A 20883-nucleotide genomic window follows, 5' to 3' on the forward strand; every position below is an offset into this window, starting at 1 on the left:
GCCCAGAAACGAGAATATGCATATAATTAGTAGATGTTTTATAGAAAACACTCTAAAGTTTCTAAAACTGTTTGAATGGTGTCTGTGAGTATAACAGAACTCATATGGCAGGCCAAAACCTGAGAAGATTCCATACAGGAAGTGCCCTGTCTGACAATTTGTTATCCTTCTGTTGCATCTCTATCGAAAATACAGCATCTCTGCAGTAACGTAACATTTTCTAAGGCTTCCATTGGCTCTCAGAAGGCACCAGAAAGTGGAATGACATGTCTCCTGTCTCTGGGCGAAGAACAGCAGGGGAATTTGTGAGTGGTCAGGCTGGGAACAGTGACACTGGAGATGCGCGTTCATGAGAATTCTAAAAAAAATTCTTTCAGCCTTTGAATGAATACAACGTAGCCCGGTTGGAATATTATCGCTATTTTACGAGAAAAATAGCATAAAAATTTATTTTAAACAGCGTTTGACATGCTTCTAAGTACGGTAATGGAATATTTAGTATTTTTTTGGTCACGAAATACGCTCGCGCGTCAACCTTCGGATAGTGACTTGAACGCACGAACAAAACGGAGCTATTTGGTTATAACTATGGATTATTTGGAACCAAAACAACATTTGTTGTTGAAGTAGAAGTCCTGGGAGTACATTCTGACGAAGAACAGCAAAAGTAATCACATTTTTCTTATAGTAAATCTGAGTTTGGTGAGGGCCAAACTTGGTGGGTGTCAAATTAGCTAGCCGTGATGGCCGGATTGCATAAAGGAGTTCTGTATCTATAATTCTTAAAATAATTGTTATGTATTTTGTGAAAGTTAATCGTGAGTAATTTAATAAATTCACCGGAAGTATGCTAGTTCTGAACATCACATGCTAATGTAAAAAGCTGGTTTTTGATATAAATATGAACTTGATTGAACAAAACATGCATGTATTGTATAACATAATGTCCTAGGAGTGTCATCTGATGAAGATCATCAAAGGTTAGTGCTGCATTTAGCTGTGTTTTTGGTTTTTGTGACATATATGCTTGCTTGAAAAATGGCTGTGTGGTTATTTCTGGCTATGTACTCTCCTAACATAATCTAATATTTTGCTTTCGCTGTAATGCCTTTTTGAAATCGGACAATGTGGTTAGATTAACGAGAGTCTTATCTCTCAAATGGTGTAAAATAGTCCTATGTTTGAAAACTTTGAATTATGACATTTTGTGGTTTTACATTTTGCGCTCTGATGTGTCACTGGCTGTTGAATAGTGCGGGACGATTTCCGAACATCACCCCACGATGAAAAAGTTAAAACATGCTTTTCAAAATGTAGCACATTTATTAAAAATTAAATGCAGAAAAATCTCATTTACATAAGCATTCACACTCCTGAGTGAAAACATGTTAGAATTACCTTGGGCAGCGATTACAGCTGTGAGTCTTTCTTGGTAAGTCTCTAAGAGCTTTGCACAGCTGGTTTGTACATTATTTGCCCATTATTCTTTTCAAAATGTTCACGCTCCGTCACATTGGTTGTTGATCGTTGCTTGACAACCATTTTCAAAACTTGCCATATATTTTAAAGCAGATCTAAGTCAAATCTGTAACTTGGCCACTCAGGAACAATCACCGTCTTCTTGGTAAGGAATTCCAGCGTAGATTTAGTGCTGCATTTAGCTGTGGTTTTGGTTTTTGTGACATATATGCTTGCTTTGAAAATGTCTGTGTGATTATATTTAGCAGGGTACTCCCCTGACATAATCTAATGTTTTGCTTTCGCTGTAAAGCCTTTTTGAAATCGGACAATGTGGTTAGATTAACGAGAGTCTTGTCTTTAAAATGGTGTAAAATAGTCATATGTTTGAGAAATTTAAGTTATAGCATTTTTTAGGTATTTGTATTTCGCGCCATGCGATTCAACTGGCTGTTGACTAGATGGGACGCAAGCCCAGGGAAGTTAAGAAGCTTTTTGGACCTAGACTTGGTGCTCCGGTACTGCGGTAGCAGAGAGAAAAGTTTATGACTAGGGTGGCAATTTTTAGGGCCTTCCTCTGACACCGCCTGGTATGGAGGTCCTGGATGGCAGGAAGCTTGGCAGCAGTGATGTACTGGGCTGTACGCACTACCCTTAGTCCTGCCTTGCGGTCAGAGGACGGGCAGTTGCCATACCAGGCAGTGATACAACCAGTCAGGATGCTCTCGATGGTGCTGCTGTAGAACTTTTTGAGGATCTGAGGTACCCATGCTAAATCTGTCTTTGAGTGTTTGGACCATGATCATTTGTTGGTGATGTGGACATCAAGGAACTTGAAGCTCTCAACCTGCTCCACTACAGCCCCGTCGATGAGAATGAGGGTGTGCTCAGTCCTCCTTTTCCTGTAGTCCACAATCATATCCTATGTCTTGATCACGTTGAGGGAGAGGTTGTTACCCCGGCACCATACGGCCAGGTCTCTGACCTCCCTGTAGGCTGTCTCATCGTTGCTGGTGATCAGTCCTACCACTGTTGTGTCGTCTGTAAAGATAATGATGGTGTTGGATTTATGCCTGGCCATGCAGTCATAGGTGAACAGGGATTAAAGGAGGGGACTGAGCACGTGTCCCTGAGGGGCCCCCGTGTTGAGGATCAGTGTGGCAGATGTGTTATTACCTACCCTTACCACCTGGGGGTGGCCCGTCAGGAAGTCCAGGATCCAGTTGTAGAGGGAGGTGTTTAGTCCCAGGGTCCTTAGCTTAGTGATCAGCTTTGAGGGCACTATGGTGTTTAACGCAGAGCTGTAGACGTTGAATAGCATTCTCACGTAGGTGTTCCTTTTGTCCAGGTGGGACAGTGCAGTGTGGAGTGCAATAGAGATTGCATCATCTATGGATCTGTTGAGGTGGTTTGCAAATTGGAGTGTATCTAGTGTTTCTGGGATAATGGTGTTGACGTGAGCCATGACCAGCCTTTCAAAGCACTTCATGGCTGCAGATGTTAGTGTAACCGGTCAGTAGTCATTTAGGCAGGTTACCTTAGTGTTCTTGTGCACAGGGACTATGGTGGTCCGCTTGAGACATGTTGGTATTACAGACTCAGTCAGGGACAGGTTGAAATTGTCAATGAAGACACTTGCCAGTTGATCAGCGCATGCTCGGAGTACACGTCCTGGTAATCCGTCTAGCCCCGCGGCTTTGTGAATGTTGACTTGTTTAAAGGTCTTACTCACATCGGCTGCGGAGAGCGTGATCACACAGTTGTCCGGAACAGCTGACGCTCTCGTACGTGCTTCAGTGTTGCTTGCCTCGAAGCGAGCATAGAAGTAATTTAGCTCTTCTGATAGGCTTGTGTCATTGGGCAGCTAGTCGCTGTGCTTCCCTTTGTAGTCTGTAATAGTTTGCAAACCCTGCCACATCCGTCGAGCGTTGGAGGCGGTGTAGTACGATTCAATCTTCGTCCTGTATTGACGTTTTGCCTGTTTGATGGTTCATCTGAGGGCATAGTGGGATTTCTTATAAGCGTCCGGATTAGTCTCTCGCTCCTTGAAAGCGGCAGCTCTCACCTTTAGCTCAGTGTGGATGCTGCCTGTAATCCATGGCTTCTGGTTGGGGTATGTACGTATGGTCACTGTGGGGATGACGTCATTGATGCACTTATTGATGAAGTCAATGACTGATGTGGTGTACTCCTCAATGCCTTCGGAAGAATCCCGGAACATATTCCACTCTGTGCTAGCAAAACAGTCCTGTAGCTTAACATCTGTGTCATCTGTAGAATCTGTACAGATATCATGGACAGTAATGATTTGAGAACATTCCAAGATTTGATAGACACATGCATATTACCAGGCACCTCCTCTTTTCTATAGTCACAATTCAAGTCAGCTCTCCTGGCCTACGGAGTCCCCTTGGAAAGTCAACTACTCTGATCTGGGCTCCTGAAAAGAATGTTCTCTATAATGTACAGTATAAACAACTTCTGGAAAGCTCATGTCATGATATCCATTGAAAAGGTGTGGTCCACATATCTAAGTGAACCTGAAAAACCCTTTAATTGGAACAGAATATGGAAAAATATGACCTCAGTAATCCGTTTTTTTCATCATTTGTGAGTGGCAGCCCACAGGTAAGTACAAAGTATATAATTATATGAATTTGTATATTATACCTGTAACCCCCTCATGAAAAACAAAATGTCTCACAAAAATAAATCTCTACATCCCCAAAACTCATCACTACTGGGACAAGGCAATTTGCTTGCCCAAAGTACTTTAAACAATTCATAAACATAAAGTGTTGGCAGTATAAAAGTTATGTTTCATCACTGATAAAGAGTTCAATATCAACTTGTGTAACTATTTGTCATTTTAAAATGTGTTTCATGGTTGCAATGGGATGCAAATTCCATGGCAATTCAAGAACTCAATTCACATAGATGGGATCTAAACTGGGTGAACGTGTGGTGGGAGGTGAAGGGGTTGATTGTGTGTGTGTGTGCATGCGTGTGTTTGTGTTTGTGTGTGTTTGTGTTTACATGTGTGTATTCATTTGTCTCTGTGAGTAGAGGTGGGGGGATGCGCCGCCTGGCACCAAGCTGAAGGGCCAAGCATACACCCCAGGAAGCCAATCCTAGTACCTCACCGCTCCGAACAGAACACAAGCAAAGCACACTGCCAGGACACACAGCCGAGCCCCTTATTTACAACCCATCATGAATCACAACAACATCTTACTTCTGCTCCTGGTTGCCAAGTGCATACTTGTTAAGTCTCTCAGACTTCCAGTTTATTATCAATACCATGGCCTTGTTCATTCAGGAGAGTGCAGCATTGAAGGTAAAAATGTTGTCTCTGGATATGCATGTGAAGAAAGGCCTAATAATGTATGTCAAAGGTGCACATATGTGTTTGTATATATCTTTATTTTTGTATGAATTATATCTGTTTATTTGTATCCAACATTTATTTTCTATTTCCCTGCTTGTACAGTAGAATGTGTGTACCGTATGTGCAGTAGGATGTGTGTACCGTATGCACAGTAGAATGCGTGTACCGTATATACAGTAGGATGCGTGTACCATATGTACAGTAGAATGCGTGTACCGTGTATATACAGTAGGATGCGTGTAACGTATATACAGTAGGATGTGTGTGTACCGTATATACAGTATCGCTTTATCCTCACTGTGGTTTGCGTTCCTCCAGGGGAGAGATGCATTCACGTTAGTATGCTGACTCTTGGAGGAGAGAGAGAAGGAAGGGAGGGAAAGGGAGAGGGGGTCGGGGGCAATGAGTCGGAACATGCAATCCAGCTCCAAATTGGTGAACAGGCGCTGATAATAAGTAAACATTGATTGTAAACCGAGGTGGGGCTATAATTGGTAGAATGCAGAGAGAGGAGGCCTGGGTCTCACTCCATTGGTCAGCACAACACAGGGTGGGAGAGGCTGGAGCAGGGGAGAAGCTGGTACACACAACAAGAATATAACAGGACAACTGTAATCTTATTCAGCTCTGCAAAAACCTGGAAGGCGTTCCTTCCTGGGGATGTTTTACACTGTAAAGTGTGTGTGAATGTGCGGAGGGGCCTTTTTGTCAGTGGTGTTTGTGGCAGTGTAGTGACCAAACGTGTCTCTGTGTTCCTCAGAGCCATTACTCTGGACAACACTCTGGTCATCCTGTCCACGGTGGCCCCTGATGCTGGACGTTACTATGTACAGGCTGTCAACGACAAGAACGGTGAAAACAAGACCAGCCAACCCATAACCCTTTCTGTCGACAGTGAGTAGTACTGAAACCATATGGAGAGACACACACACACACACACACACACACACACACACACACACACACACACACACACACACACACACACACACACACACACACACACAGAGGGATGGGCATAAATTTGATAATACGAAATACAACTACAAAATACCCTAAAGATCAATGTATCAAAGTTAAGTATACGATTCTTTTGCAAAGTATTGTATTGAGTTAAAATACATGTATTTTAAAATACAAAAAACATTTGTAAGTGACCGGCTGAACAGCAACAACATTCTCAGGAATGGTTATGAAAACTTTTTACTTGCTGACTGTGATATGTTGTTGTTTAACTACCTTAGTTGTCCAAAATGTAAATGTATACTGCAAATCACACTGGCTATTGTCATTGGCCTTGTTTCGGAGTGGAGCTCATTAGATTAAAACTCAGCATGCTTTGCAATTGTTCATTTTTACATATACATGTATATTTAGTTCATTTAGCAGAAATTCCTATCACACCATAGTGCCATCAGACTTTTGATACTAATGTAGTGTGAAAGGGGACCACAAAATTGTGAATCATTATAAAGAAATCGAATAGAAAAGTATTTTGTATTTTGAAAAAGATAATTAAAAGCAGGCAGGTGCATTTCATGGAATTAGACACGATTAAAGACAAAAAAACTACCTTTTAAATGAGAATAGGCATTGGTCTGAAGACAAATAGCATCTCAATGCCTATTCCACCCATGCTCTACCAAGGTTTTCCAGCACACAGCTTTGACCTACTACAGTGGCTATGTTGGTTTTGTACTTCAAACTATGTGTAGGAAGGTTGCTTAGGATTCAAACCTTCTCAAACAGCATAATTCATACTCTTAGAGGAGGTGCTTACAGAGTAGGTGCTTCCACATTAATGTGATTTGTATCCCATACAAGGTAAAGTATTGAATTCTTCACACACCACGGTAAGACATTATCCCATTACACTACCTTTTCATGCTTTTTTTATTAAATGAAAGCATGCTTTGCTTTTATACTTACAAAACCATCAGCATCAGGCTTGATTGAGCAGTTTTGTCATGTAGTAATGTAGTGCATGCCTGTATTTCCTTAAACCTATATTTTAGAAATACATGTAAATGAAAAACAATAACTTAAAAATATCATTTTTTTCGTCAGTAGGAGCCCAACATAACAACAGGTGGTGGTGTGTTGGACACAGTGATCAATGGACAGTTCATTACCTCTGTCCAAAAAATATGTAGCTTTATGTTGTGTTCGTACTTGTATTTATTTATGCAATAAAGATTATGACAACAATACTACACATTTACAATAGGCCTATATCTAAAAATACATAGAGCCAAATTATATATATATATATATATATATATATATATATATATATATATATATATATATATATATTTTTTTTTTTCTTTAGGATTGTCATATTTGTGTATGTAGGTGGCAGGGAGGTCAGGCGCAGGAGAAACCAAATTGGTTAATCTGGAGTATTTAATTAACCTGTTGGGTCTAGGGGGCAGCATTTGCACGTCTGGATAAAAAAAATGTACCCGATTTAATCTGGTTACTAATCCTACCCAGTAACTAGAATATGCATATACTTATTATATATGGATAGAAAACACTCTAAAGTTTCCAAAACTGTTTGAATGGTGTCTGTGAGTATAACAGAACTCATTTGGCAGGCAAAACCCTGAGACATTTTCTGACAGGAAGTGGATACCTGATGTGTTGTATTGACTTTAAACCTATCCCATTGAAAAACACAGGGGTTTAGGAATATTTTGGCACTTCCTATTGCTTCCACTAGATGTCACCAGCCTTTACAAAGTGTTTTGAGTCTTCTGGAGGGAGATCTGACCGAACAAGAGCCATGGAACGGTGATGTCCCATTAGACACCTGGCGCGCTAGTTCATGTTGGGTACCCTCGTTCCAATACGTTATAAAAGAGTATGCATTCGTCCACCTTGAATATTATTCATGTTCTGGTTAAAAAAGGCCCTAATGATTTATGCTATACAACGTTTGACATGTTTGAACGAACGGAAATATATTTTTTCCCCTCGTTCATGACGAGAAGTCCGGCTGGCTTACATCATGTGCTAACGAGACGGAGATTTTTGGACATAAATGATGAGCTTTTTTGAACAAAACTACATTCGTTATGGACCTGTGATACCTGGAAGTGACATCTGATGAAGAGAATCAAAGGTAATGGATTATTTACATAGTATTTTCGATTTTAGATCTCCCCAACATGACGTCTAGTCTGTATCGCAACGCGTATTTTTCTGGGCGCAGTGCTCAGATTATTGCAAAGTGTGATTTCCCAGTAAGGTTATTTTTAAATCTGGCAAGTTGATTGCGTTCAAGAGATGTAAATCTATAATTCTTTAAATGACAATATAATATTTTACCAATGTTTTCTAATTTTAATTATTTAATTTGTTACGCTGACTTGACTGCCGGTTATTGGAGGGAAACGATTTCCTCAACATCAATGCCATAGTAAAACGCTGTTTTTGGATATAAATATGAACTTGATAGAACTAAAAATGCATGCATTGTCTAACATAATGTCCTAGGAGTGTCATCTGATGGAGATTGTAAAAGGTTAGTGCATCATTTTAGCTGGTTTTATGGTTTTGGTGACCCTGTCTTTGACTTGACAAAACATTACACACAACTCTTGTAAATGTACTGTCCTAACATACTCTAAATTTATGCTTTCGCCGTAAAACCTTTTTGAAATCGTAAAACGTGGTTAGATTAAGGAGATGTTTATCTTTCAAATGGTGTAACATAGTTGTATTTTTGAAAAATTTGAATTTTGACATTTATTTGGATTCAAATTTGCCGCTCTTGAAATGCACCTGCTGTTGATGGAGTGCACCACGGGTGGCACGCTAGCGTCCCACCTAGCCCCAAGAGGTTTTAAAAAACAAACTCCAAAACCAAAGTACAAAATAACATGGGTAACATATACCCGTTGCACACCGATTTCAAAACACACCTAACATAACATCACAAAAACAATCACCGACAAGGACATGAGGGGAAACAGAGGGTTAAATACACAACATGTAATTAATGGGATTGGAAACAGGTGTGTAGGAAAACAAGACAAGGCCAATGGAAAATTAAAAACGGATCAATGATGTCTAGAAGACCGGTGACGTCGACCGCCGAACACCACCCGAGCAAGGAGGGGCATCGACTTCGGTAGAAGTCGTGACAGTACCCCCCTCCCCCCCCCATTTTCATCGAGATTTGAATTTAACACTGAGCTTCATCCAATGCCTAATATAGACATGACTTTCGTCACATCTATAATTGTAGAGGGAGCAAACATTGCCTATGGCACAGTCAGGGGGAGAGTTGATTAGAACAGAACTCAGACCCAGACATTAGATCTCAGATGAGTAGAGCTAGTTGATGAGTAGAGGGACCGGAACAGAGCAGACAGATCAGAACAGAGCAGACAGAACAGAACAGACAGTCCAGACGGAACAAAACAGACATAACCTCTAGGGGACCCCTTCCTGTTCTTATCCCGTTAACCTGTTGGGGACCCCTTCCCGCTCTGATCCCGTTAACGGGATTGCTTGACAAGATACCATGGCGGGAAATTCAAAACTGCAAGAATCTAATAATTTCAATTTCTCAAACAATCAACTATTTTACACCATTTGAAAGATAAACATCTCCTAAATCCAACCACATTGTCCGATTTCAAAGAGGCTTTACGGCAAAAGCATAAAGATAGGTTAACCTCTTACATCTAGACGTTCCGCTAGCGGAACACCTGCTCCAATATCCAAAGATGGGCATGGCGCGAAATACAAATTCCTCTAAAATCCGAAAACTTCCATTTTTCAAACATATGACTATTTTACAGCATTTTAACCTCTTACATCTAGACGTTCCGCTAGCGGAACACCTGCTCCAATATCCAATGATAGGCGTGGCGCGAATTACAAATTCCTCAAAAATACAAAAACTTCCATTTTTCAAACATATGACTATTTCACAGCATTTTAAAGACAAGACTCTCCTTTATCTAACCACACTGTCGGATTTCAAAAAGGCTTTACAGCGAAAGCAAAACATTAGATTATGTCAGCAGAGTACCAAGCCAGAAATAATCAGACACCCATTTTTCAAGCTAGCATATAATGTCACAAAAACCCAGAAGACAGCTAAATGCAGCACTAACCTTTGATGATCTTCATCAGTTGACACACCTAGGACATTATGTTATACAATACATGCATGTTTTGTTCAATCAAGTTCATATTTATATCAAAAAACAGCTTTTTACATTAGCATGTGACGTTCAGAACTAGCATAGGAATTTGCTAATAATTTACTAAATTACTCACGATAAACGTTCACAAAAAGCATAACAATTATTTTACGAATTATAGATACAGAACTCCTCTATGCACTCGATATGTCTGATTTTAAAATAGCTTTTTGGTGAAAGCACATTTTGCAATATTCTAAGTACATAGCCCAGGCATCACGGGCTAGCTATTTAGACACCCGGCAGGTTTAGCCTTCACCAAAATCAGATTTACTATTATAAAAGTTTGATTACCTCAGAATGCACTCCCAGGACTGCTACTTCAATAACAAATGTTGGTTTGGTCCAAAATAATCCATCGTTATATCCAAATTGCGGCGTTTTGTTCGTGCGTTCCAGACACTATCTGAAAGGGTAAATAAGGGTCGTGCGCATGGCGCAATTCGTGACAAAAAAAATCTAAATATTCCATTACCGTACTTCGAAGCATGTCAACCGCTGTTTAAAATCAATTTTTATGCCATTTTTCTCGTAAAAAAGCGATAATATTCCGACCAGGAATGTCCATTTAGCTAAACAGAGGAAAGTAAACAAAGCTTTCGGTCGACGCGGGCACGAGCCTGAGTCTCACAGTACTGTAACCAGCCACTACCCAAACGCGCTACTTTTTTTCAGCCAGAGCCTGCAAAGCCACGATTCAGCTTTTTACCGCCTTCTGAGACCCTATGGCAGCCGTAGGAAGTGTCACGGGACAGCTAAGATCCTCACTCTTCAATAAACAGAGACAAGAAGAACGACACCTTGTCAGACAGGCCACTTCCTGCATGAAACCTTCTCAGTTTTTTGCCTGCCAAATGAGTTCTGTTATACTCACAGACATCATTCAAACAGTTTTAGAAACTTTAGGGTGTTTTCTATCCATATGTAATAAGTATATGCATATTCTAGTTACTGGGTAGGAGTGGTAACCAGATTAAATCGGGTACGTTTTTTATCCAGCCGTGAAAATACTGCCCCCTAGCCATAACAGGTTAAAGACAAGACTCTCGTTAATCTAACCACACTGTCCGATTTCAAAAAGGCTTTACAGCGAAAGCAAAACATTACATTATGTCAGCAGAGTACCCAGCCAGAAATAATCAGACACCCATTTTTCAAGCTAGCATATAATGTCACAAAAAACAAAACCACAGCTAAATGCAGCACTAACCTTTGATGATCTTCATCAGATGACAACCCTAGGACATTATGTTATACAATGCATGCATGTTTTGTTCAATCAAGTTCATATTTATATCAAAAACCAACTTTTTTACATTAGCATGTGATGTTCAGAACTAGCATACCCCCCGCAAACATCCGGTGAATTTACTAAATTACTCACGATAAACGTTCACAAAAAACATAACAATTATTTTAAGAATTATAGATACAGAACTCCTCTATGCACTCGATATGTCCGATTTTAAAATAGCTTTTTGGTGAAAGCACATTTTGCAATATTCTCAGTAGATAGCCCAGCCATCACGGCTAGCCATTTAGACACCGACCAAGTTTAACCCTGACCAAACTCCGATTTACTATTACAAAAGTTTGATTACCTTTGTTGTCTTCATCAGAATGCACTCCCAGGACTGCTACTTCAATATCAAATGTTGGTTTGGTCCAAAATAATCCATCGTTATATCCAAATAGCGGCGTTTTGTTCGTGCGTTCTAGACACTATCCGAAGTGTAAATAAGGGTTACGAGCATGGCGCAATTCGTGACAAAAGATTTCTAAATATTCCATTACCGTACTTCGAAGCATGTCAACCGCTGTTTAAAATCAATTTTTATGCAATTTTTCTCGTAAAAAAGCGATAATATTCCGACCAGGAATCTGCGTTTAGGTAAACAGAGGAAAGAAAACAAAGCATTCGGTCGACGCGGGCACGCACCTGAGTCTCACAGTACTGTAACCAGCCACTACCCAAACTCGCTACTTTGTTTCAGCCAGAGCCTGCAAAGCCACGATTCAGCTTTTTGCCACCTTCTGAGAGACCATGTGAGCCGTAGGAAGTGTCACGTAACAGCAGAGATCCTTTGTAATGGATAGAGATGGCAAAGAAGGCCAAGAAATGGTCAGACAGGGTACTTCCTGTACAGAATCTTCTCAGGTTTTGGCCTGCCAAATGAGTTCTGTTATACTCACAGACACCATTCAAACAGTTTTAGAAACTTTGGAGTGTTTTCTATCCAAAGCTAATAATTATATGCATATTCTAGTTTCTGGGCAGGAGTAATAATCAGATTAAATCAGGGACGTTTTTTATCCGGCTGTGAAAATACTGCCCCCTATCCATAACAGGTTATGTTCGGAGAGTACATTGAAAATAGCTGTGTGTAATGTTTTGTCAATGCAAAGACAGGCGTCACCAAAAGCAGAAAACCAGCTAAAATTATGCACTAACCTTTGACAATCTTCATCAGATGACACTCCTAGGACATTATGTTAGACAATACATGCATTTTTTGTTCCATCAAGTTCATATTTATATCTAAAAACAGCATTTTTTCATCGGCGCGTGACGTTCAGAAAATGTATCTCCCTCAAAAACTGCCGGTGAATAAAAAAAAAAACTAATTATAAAACGTGGATATAATATTAAACTGTTATTCAAAGAATTATAGATTAATATCTCGTGAAAGCAACCGCATTGACAGATTTCAAAATAACTTTACTGGGAAAGCACACTTTGTAATAATCTGACTACTGCGCTCAGAAAAATAGGCTAGGCTATACAGTTAGCCGGCATGTTGGAGTCATCTAACATCATAAATAACATTAGAACTATTCCCTTACCTTTAATAATCTTCATCAGAAGGTACTTCCAGGAAGCCCAGGTCCACAACAAATGTTGTTTCTTTCGACAAAGTTCATAATTTATGTCCAAATAACTCCAAGTTGTTCCATGTTGTTAGCGCGTTCGGTAGGCTACTCAAAATGTAGGGCGGGGGAGGGAAAAGTCACGACGAAAAGTAATAAAAAAAAATCTATTAACGTTCGTTCAAACATGTCAAACGTTGTTTAGCATCAACCTTTAGGGCCTTGAGAACGTGAAACGGATAAATATTTCAACAGGACCTCTCCTGTGTCTTGATAAATGTTTGAAATACAAAGACTCATCTCACATGAACGCGCATGTCTCTGTTCATCATAGACACTTCAAACAACTTTATAAAGATCGTTGACATCTAGTGGAAGCCGTAGGAAGTGCAAAATGAATCCTTTGTCACTGTGTGTTCTATTGGCAATGACTCGAAGATAGTACAGCCACAAAATTCTCATTTCCTGCTTGTATTTTTCTAAGGTTTTTGCCTGCCATATGAGTTCTGTTATACTTACAGACACCATTCAAACAGTTTTTAGAAAATTCAGAGTGTTTTCTATCCAAATCTGTTAATAATATGCATATCCTAGCTTCTGAGTTGGTGTAGGAGGCAGTTAAAAATGGGAACATATTTTTTTCAAAATTCTCAATACTGCCCCCTAGCCCCAACTAGTTTTAATGGGATAGATTTTGAGAACAGCCAGTGGAAAATCAGAGCGCCAAATTCAAAACAGCTAAAATCTCATAATTCCATTTTCAATAACAATCAACTATTTTACACCATTTTAAGATAAGACTCTCGTTAATCCAACCACATTGTCCGATTTCAAAAAGGCTTTATGGCGAAAGCATAAAATTAGATTATGTAAGGACAGTTCCAACACAAGAAAAACCACACAGCCATTTTCCTAGCAAGGACAGGCGTCGCAAATACCAGAAATTCAGCTAAAATTATACACTAACCTTTGACAATCTTCATCAGATGACACTCCTAGGACATTATGTTACACAATACATGTATGTTTTGCTCGATAAAGTTCATATTTATATCCAAAAACAGCATTTTACATTGGCGCGTAATGTTGAGAAATGTTTTCCCTCCAAACCTTCGGTGAATGCGCACAATGAGCACACATATTACAGAAATCCTCATCATAAACTTTGATCAATATGGAAGTGTTATGCACAGAATTATATATACACTTCTCCTAAATGTAACTGCTTTGTCAGATTTCAAAAAAGGTTCACGGCGAAAGCACCATTTGCAATAATCTGAGTACAGCCCAGAAGACACCAATAACAAGCAAACAGAAACCCGCCATCTTGGAGTCAATAAAACTAAGAAATGACATTATAAATATTCACTTACCTTTGATTATCTTCATCAGAAGGCACTCCCAGGAACCCTGCTCCACAATAAATGTTCGATAAAGTTAATATTTATGTCCAAATAATCAATTTTGTTCGCGCATTAGGTTCACTATCCAAATCCACAACGCGCATGCTTACTTAGTCCAGACGAAAAGTCAAAAAAGTTATACTACAGTTTCTAGAAACATGTCAAACAATGTATAGAATCAATCTTTAGGTTGTTTTTATCATATATCTTGAATAAAATTCCAACCGGACCTATCCGTTCTCTTAACCTCTATGGGCTAGGTGGGACGCTAGCGTGCCACCCGTGGTGCACTCCATCAACAGCAGGTGCATTTCAAGAGCGGCAAATTTGAATCCAAATAAATGTCAAAATTCAAATTTTTCAAACATACAACTATTTTACACCCTTTGAAAGATAAACATCTCCTTAATCTAACCACGTTTTACGATTTCAAAAAGGTTTTACGGCGAAAGCATAAATTTAGAGTATGTTAGGACAGTACATTTACAAGAGTTGTGTGTAATGTTTTGTCAAGTCAAAGACAGGGTCACCAAAACCATAAAACCAGCTAAAATGATGCACTAACCTTTTACAATCTCCATCAGATGACACTCCTAGGACATTAAGTTAGACAATGCATGCATTTTTAGTTCTATCAAGTTCATATTTATATCCAAAAACAGCGTTTTACTATGGCATTGATGTTGAGGAAATCGTTTCCCTCCAATAACCGGCAGTCAAGTCAGCGTCACAAATTAAATAATTAAAATTAGAAAACATTGGTAAAATATTATATTGTCATTTAAAGAATTATAGATTTACATCTCTTGAACGCAATCAACTTGCCAGATTTAAAAATAACCTTACTGGGAAATCACACTTTGCAATAATCTGAGCACTGCGCCCAGAAAAATACGCGTTGCGATACAGACTAGACGTCATGTTGGGGAGATCTAAAATCGAAAATACTATGTAAATAATCCATTACCTTTGATTCTCTTCATCAGATGTCACTTCCAGGTATCACAGGTCCATAACGAATGTAGTTTTGTTAAAAAAAGCTCATCATTTATGTCCAAAAATCTCCGTCTTGTTAGCACATGATCTAAGCCAGCCGGACTTCTCGTCATGAACGAGGGGAAAAAATATATTTCCGTTCGTTCAAACATGTCAAACGTTGTATAGCATAAATCATTAGGGCCTTTTTTAACCATAACATGAATAATATTCAAGGTGGACGAATGCATACACTTTTATAACGTATTGGAACGAGGGTACCCAACATGAACTCGCGCGCCAGGTGTCTAATGGGACATCATCGTTCCATGGCTCTTGTTCGGTCAGATCTCCCTCCAGAAGACTCAAAACACTTTGTAAAGGCTGGTGACATCTAGTGGAAGCAATAGGAAGTGCCAAAATATTCCTCAGCCCCTGTGTTTTTCAATGGGATAGGTTTAAAGTCAATACAACACATCAGGTATCCACTTCCTGTCAGAAAATGTCTCAGGGTTTTGCCTGCCAAATGAGTTCTGTTATACTCACAGACACCATTCAAACAGTTTTAGAAACTTTAGAGTGTTTTCTATCCATATATAATAAGTATATGCATATTCTAGTTACTGGGTAGGATTAGTAACCAGATTAAATCGGGTACATTTTTTTTATCCAGACGTGCAAATGCTGCCCCCTAGCCCTAACAGGTTAAGGAGTGAATATGAACTCAGCTCGCTCCCAAGTCATTGCGCATGACTGAGCCCATGCCTTATAATGGGACACCTACTTCCTTGTGCTGTAATTCCCATCACATTCACCATAGAATCTTCAAACACCATTCTAAAGACTGTTGACATCTAGTGAAAGCTTTAGGAAGTGCAAAATGAACCCTAAGTCACTGTATACAGTCAAGGCAATCACTTGAAAATACTACAACCTCAGATTTTCAACTTCCTGCTTGACTTTTCCCCAGGTTTTTGCCTGCCATATGAGTTATGTTATACTCACAGACACCATTCAAACAGTTTTAGAAACTTCCGGGTGTTTTCTATCCAAATCTACTAATAATATGCATATTCTCGTTTCTGGGCCAGAGTAGTAACCTGTTCAAGTTGGGTACGTTTTTCATCCGGCCGTGAAAATACTGCCCCCTAGCCCTTATAACAGACAGACCAGACAGACAGAAAAGAGCAGACAGAACAGAGCAGTCAGAGTCAGTATGGTATGTATGGCTGGTGGAAGGACACAAAGCCCTTGCCAGAGTATATATGTGTGTGTGTGTGTGTGTGTGTGTGTGTGTGTGTGTGTGTGTGTGTGTGTGTGTGTGTGTGTGTGTGTGTGTGTGTGTGTGTGTGTGTGTGTGTGTGTGTGTGTGTGTGTGTGTGTGTAGGCTTATATCACTATCTGTGTGGGTTCCAGAAATCCCCCAATGTCCCCACAAGGTCAGTAAAGCTAAGCGTCAGTATAGAGACAAATTAGAGTCGCAATTCAACGACTCAAACACGAGACATATGTGGCAGGGTCTACAGTCAATCACGAATTACAAAAAGAAAACCAGCCCCGTCGCAGACACCGTCATCTTTCTCCCAGACAAATTAAACAACTTCTGTGCTGGCTTTGAGGACAATACAGTGCCACTGACACGGCCTGCTACCAAAACCTGTGGGCCCTCCTTCACCATGGCCAACGTGAGTAAAACATTTCAACATGTTAACCCTCGCAAGGCTGCTGCCCCAGACAGCATCCCTAGCCACGTCCTCACAGCATGTGCAGACCAGCTGGCTGTGTCACGACTTCCGCCGAAGTCGGTTCCTCTCCTTATTCGGGCGGTGCTCGGCGGTCGGCGTCGCCGGTCTTCTAGCAATCATCGATCAACTTTTCATTTTCCTTTTGTTTTGTCTTGTCTTCCCACACACCACACAATTATTTATTGTAAGTGCATGTGCAAATTTTCTCTGGTGCTCGATGGGTTTTGTACCCATTTGTTTGTTGTTCTGGTTTCCGGTGGATTTTATGAATAAAACTGCTCCGGTGATTACCCAGTATTGCTCTCCTGCGCCTGACTTCCCTGCCGCCAGTTATGCACTCCCTTACAGACTGGTGTGTTTACGGACATATTCAATCAATCCCTATCCCAGTCTGCTGTGCCCACATGCTTCAAGAGGGCCACCATTGTTCCTGTTCTCAAGAAAGCTAAGGTAACTGAGATAAACAACTATCGCCCTGTAGCACTAACTTCTGTCATCATGAAGTGCTTTGAGAGACTAGTCAAGGATCATATCACCTCCACCCTACCTGATACCCAAGACCCACTCCAATTTGCCTACCGCCCCAATAGGTCCACAGACGACGCAAACGCAATCACACTGCACACTGCACACTGCCCTAACCCATCTGGACAAGATTAATACCTATGCAAGAATGCTGTTCATTGACTACAGCTCAGAATTTAAAACCATAGTACCCTCCAAACTCGTCATTAAGCTCGAGACCCTGGGTCTTGACCCCGCCCTGTGCAACTTGGTCCTGGACTTTATGACGGGCTTCCTCCTCAGGTGGAAGCAACATCTCCACCCCGCTGATCCTCAACACTGGGGCCCCACAAGGGTGTGTTCTCAGCCCTCTCCTGTACTCCCTTTTCACCCATGACTGCGTGGCCATGCACGCCTCGAACTCAATCATCAAGTTTGCAGACGACACTACAGTGGTTGGCTAGATTACCAACAACGACTAGATGGCCTACAGGGAGGAGGTGAGGTCCCTCAGAGTGTGGTGTCAAGAAAATAACCTCACACTCAACGTCAACAAAACAAAGGAGATGATTATGGTCTTCAAGAAACAGCAGAGGGCACACCCCCCTATCCACATCGACGGGACATTAGTGGAGAAGGCGGAAAGTTAAGTTCCTCGGCGTACACATCAATGACAAACTGAAATGGTCCACCCACACAGACAGCGTGGGGATGAAGGCGCAACATCGCCTCTTCAACGTCAGGAGGCTGAAGAAATTTGGCTTGTCACCGAAAACACAAACTTTTACAGAAACACAATCGAGAGCATCCTGTCGGGCTGTATCACCACCTGGTACTGCAACTGCTCTGCCCACAACCGTAAGGCTCTCCAAAGGGTAGTGCGGTCTGCATAACGCATCACCGGTGGCAAACTACCTGCCCTCCAGGACACCTACATCACCCGATGTCACAGGAAGACCAAAAAGATCATCAAGGACAACAACCACCTGAGCTACTGCCTGTTCACCCCGCTATCATCCAGAAGGCGACATCAGTACAGGTGCATCAAAGCTGGGACCGAGAGACTGAAAAACAGCTTCTATCTCAAGGCCATTAGACTGTTAAACAGCCATCACTAACATTGAGTGACTGCTGCCAACATACTGACTCAAATCTCTTGCCACTTTAATAATTGGATGTAATAAATGTATCACTAGTCACTTTAAACAATTAAACCACCTTTTATATAATGATTACATACCCTACATTACTCATCTCATATGTATAGTCTGTACTCTATACCATCTACTGCATCTTGCCTATGCCGCACGGTCATCGCTCATCCATAAATGTATATGTACATATTCTTATTCATCCCTTTACACTTGTCTGTATAAGGTAGTTGTGAAATTGTTAGATTACTCGTTAGATATTACTGCACCGTCAGAACTAGAAGCACAAGCATTTTGCTACACTCACATTAACATCTGCTAACCATGTGTATGCGACCAATAAAATTTGATTTGATTTGATACAAAGAAAATTCTCCCTCGTGGGAACATTTCCCACATCCCCCACAAGGACAGAAGCTATTTTAAGATTAGGGTTTAGGTTTAGGGTTAAAATTAGGTTTAGGTTTAGAATTAGGGTTAGGGTTTGGTCCCCACAAGGGTACTAAAGCATACAGTATGATGTGTGTGTGTGTGTGTGTGTGTGTGTGTGTGTGTGTGTGTGTGCGTGTATCAGTATGCTGCAGTGAGTGTTTCAGTATGCTGCAGTGTGTGTCTCTCGGTCCCTGCAGGGAGGTCCCTGACACAGCATTATTCCACTGGACCTCCCTGAGGTCCACCAACACTCAACTGACCCTAGATCAGTGTCGGAGTGTGAAAGAAGGAGTACCACACACAAAGACAGACACAAACTTTCTCAGTTGTTCCTGAGGTGTGTATGCTGCCATCACAACACGTTATTTCAACGTGAACATTTGGGTAATATTTGGTTGAGATGTTGATCAATGAGATTTTAATCTTTATCCAAAAAGACAGCCAGACGTTTGTTGAATTCCTAATGTATTATCACTAGGGCTCCCGAGTGGCGCAGCGGTCTAAGGCACTGCATTTCAGTGCTAGTGGCGTCACTACAGACCCTGGTTAGATTCCAAGCTGTATCACAACCGGCTGTGATTTGGGAGTCCCATAGGACGGCGCACAATTGGCCCAGCGTCGTCTTGGTTAGGGGTAGGCCGTCATTGTAAATAAAAATGTGTTCTTAACTAACTTGCCTGGTTAAGTAAAAACACAAAATCTAGGCTTTTGTAATGGACATGAGTCGGGTACAGTTGATCACGGTCATGTGATGAGGTAGCCCCCGTCTGCGATGTTCAACACCAGTGTCTGCCCTCAGACCAAAAGAGAATTTCCTCATGGTCTAACGGTCAAAGACATCGGTTGCACCCATGAGTGACTCTGATTCATATCCCGTGTGTTACATTGGTGCCCGAAGTAGGGTGGTCTCTCATTGTGGAGGAGGTCAAAGGGGGGTGAATCTAGTGAGAATGTTTGCTCATGGTCATGTTATGAGGCAGCCCCGCCTGCAAACTTCCAAAACCAGTGTCTGCCCTCGGACCAAATTTCCTCTTGGTCTAAGACGTTGGATGCTCCCGTGTGAGACCCGGGGTCGTATCCCACATGTTACACTTTCAACCATCTAAAAGCACAACATTTCTTTTCCTGTGATCTAAATGTGTTATCACCACGTTTTCAACCATTTAAAAACTTAAAGATTAATTGTCACATGCACAAGTACAGTGATATGCATTTCTTGCAAGCTCTTTCCCAACTGCAGTAATAAATATCAGCAGTAAACATATTATCCTATAAAATAATGTAAATTAGAAGTTCTTGTCCATCAGCAGAAATGATAGATACATTTTGTGCAAAAAAAGTGAATATAATGCCAAAATAATCACAAAATAGAGTGAAAGAATACCATGATATTGTTTGAAGAGAGTGCACAATTTTGAACATGAAAAGTTATTAATAAACAAATTAGGCACATTTGGACAGTCTTTTTAACAAAAATACAATGGTTCATTGGATCAGTCTAAAAACTTTGCACATACACTGATGCCATCTAGTGGCCAAAATCTAAATTGTACCTGGGCTGGAATAATACATGATGGCCTTTATCTTGCATTTAAAAGATGATGGTACAAAAAAAATACAAAACAAAATAAAAAATACAAAACATTGGTTGGCTTTTTCTTTGTACTATCTTTTACCAGATCTATTGTTTTATATTACACTACATTCCTTTCACATTTCCATACAGTTCAAAGTGTT

At 40.6% G+C, this 20883-nt stretch overlaps 1 protein-coding gene across 2 annotated transcripts in view; it reads left to right on the forward strand.

Annotated features, from left to right (window-relative positions):
* LOC106610476 (protein sidekick-2) overlaps nucleotides 1–20883 on the forward strand; it is a 184772-nt gene that overhangs the window by 65946 nt on the left and 97943 nt on the right. For both annotated transcript variants that reach the window (XM_045724513.1, XM_045724510.1), the window contains exon 4: nucleotides 5607–5740. In XM_045724513.1, the coding sequence (XP_045580469.1) occupies nucleotides 5607–5740 (134 nt within the window). The remainder of the gene's footprint in view (nucleotides 1–5606; nucleotides 5741–20883) is intronic.

This window comes from Salmo salar, chromosome ssa01, assembly GCF_905237065.1.
Source record: "Salmo salar chromosome ssa01, Ssal_v3.1, whole genome shotgun sequence".
Taxonomy (NCBI): Eukaryota; Metazoa; Chordata; class Actinopteri; order Salmoniformes; family Salmonidae; genus Salmo; species Salmo salar.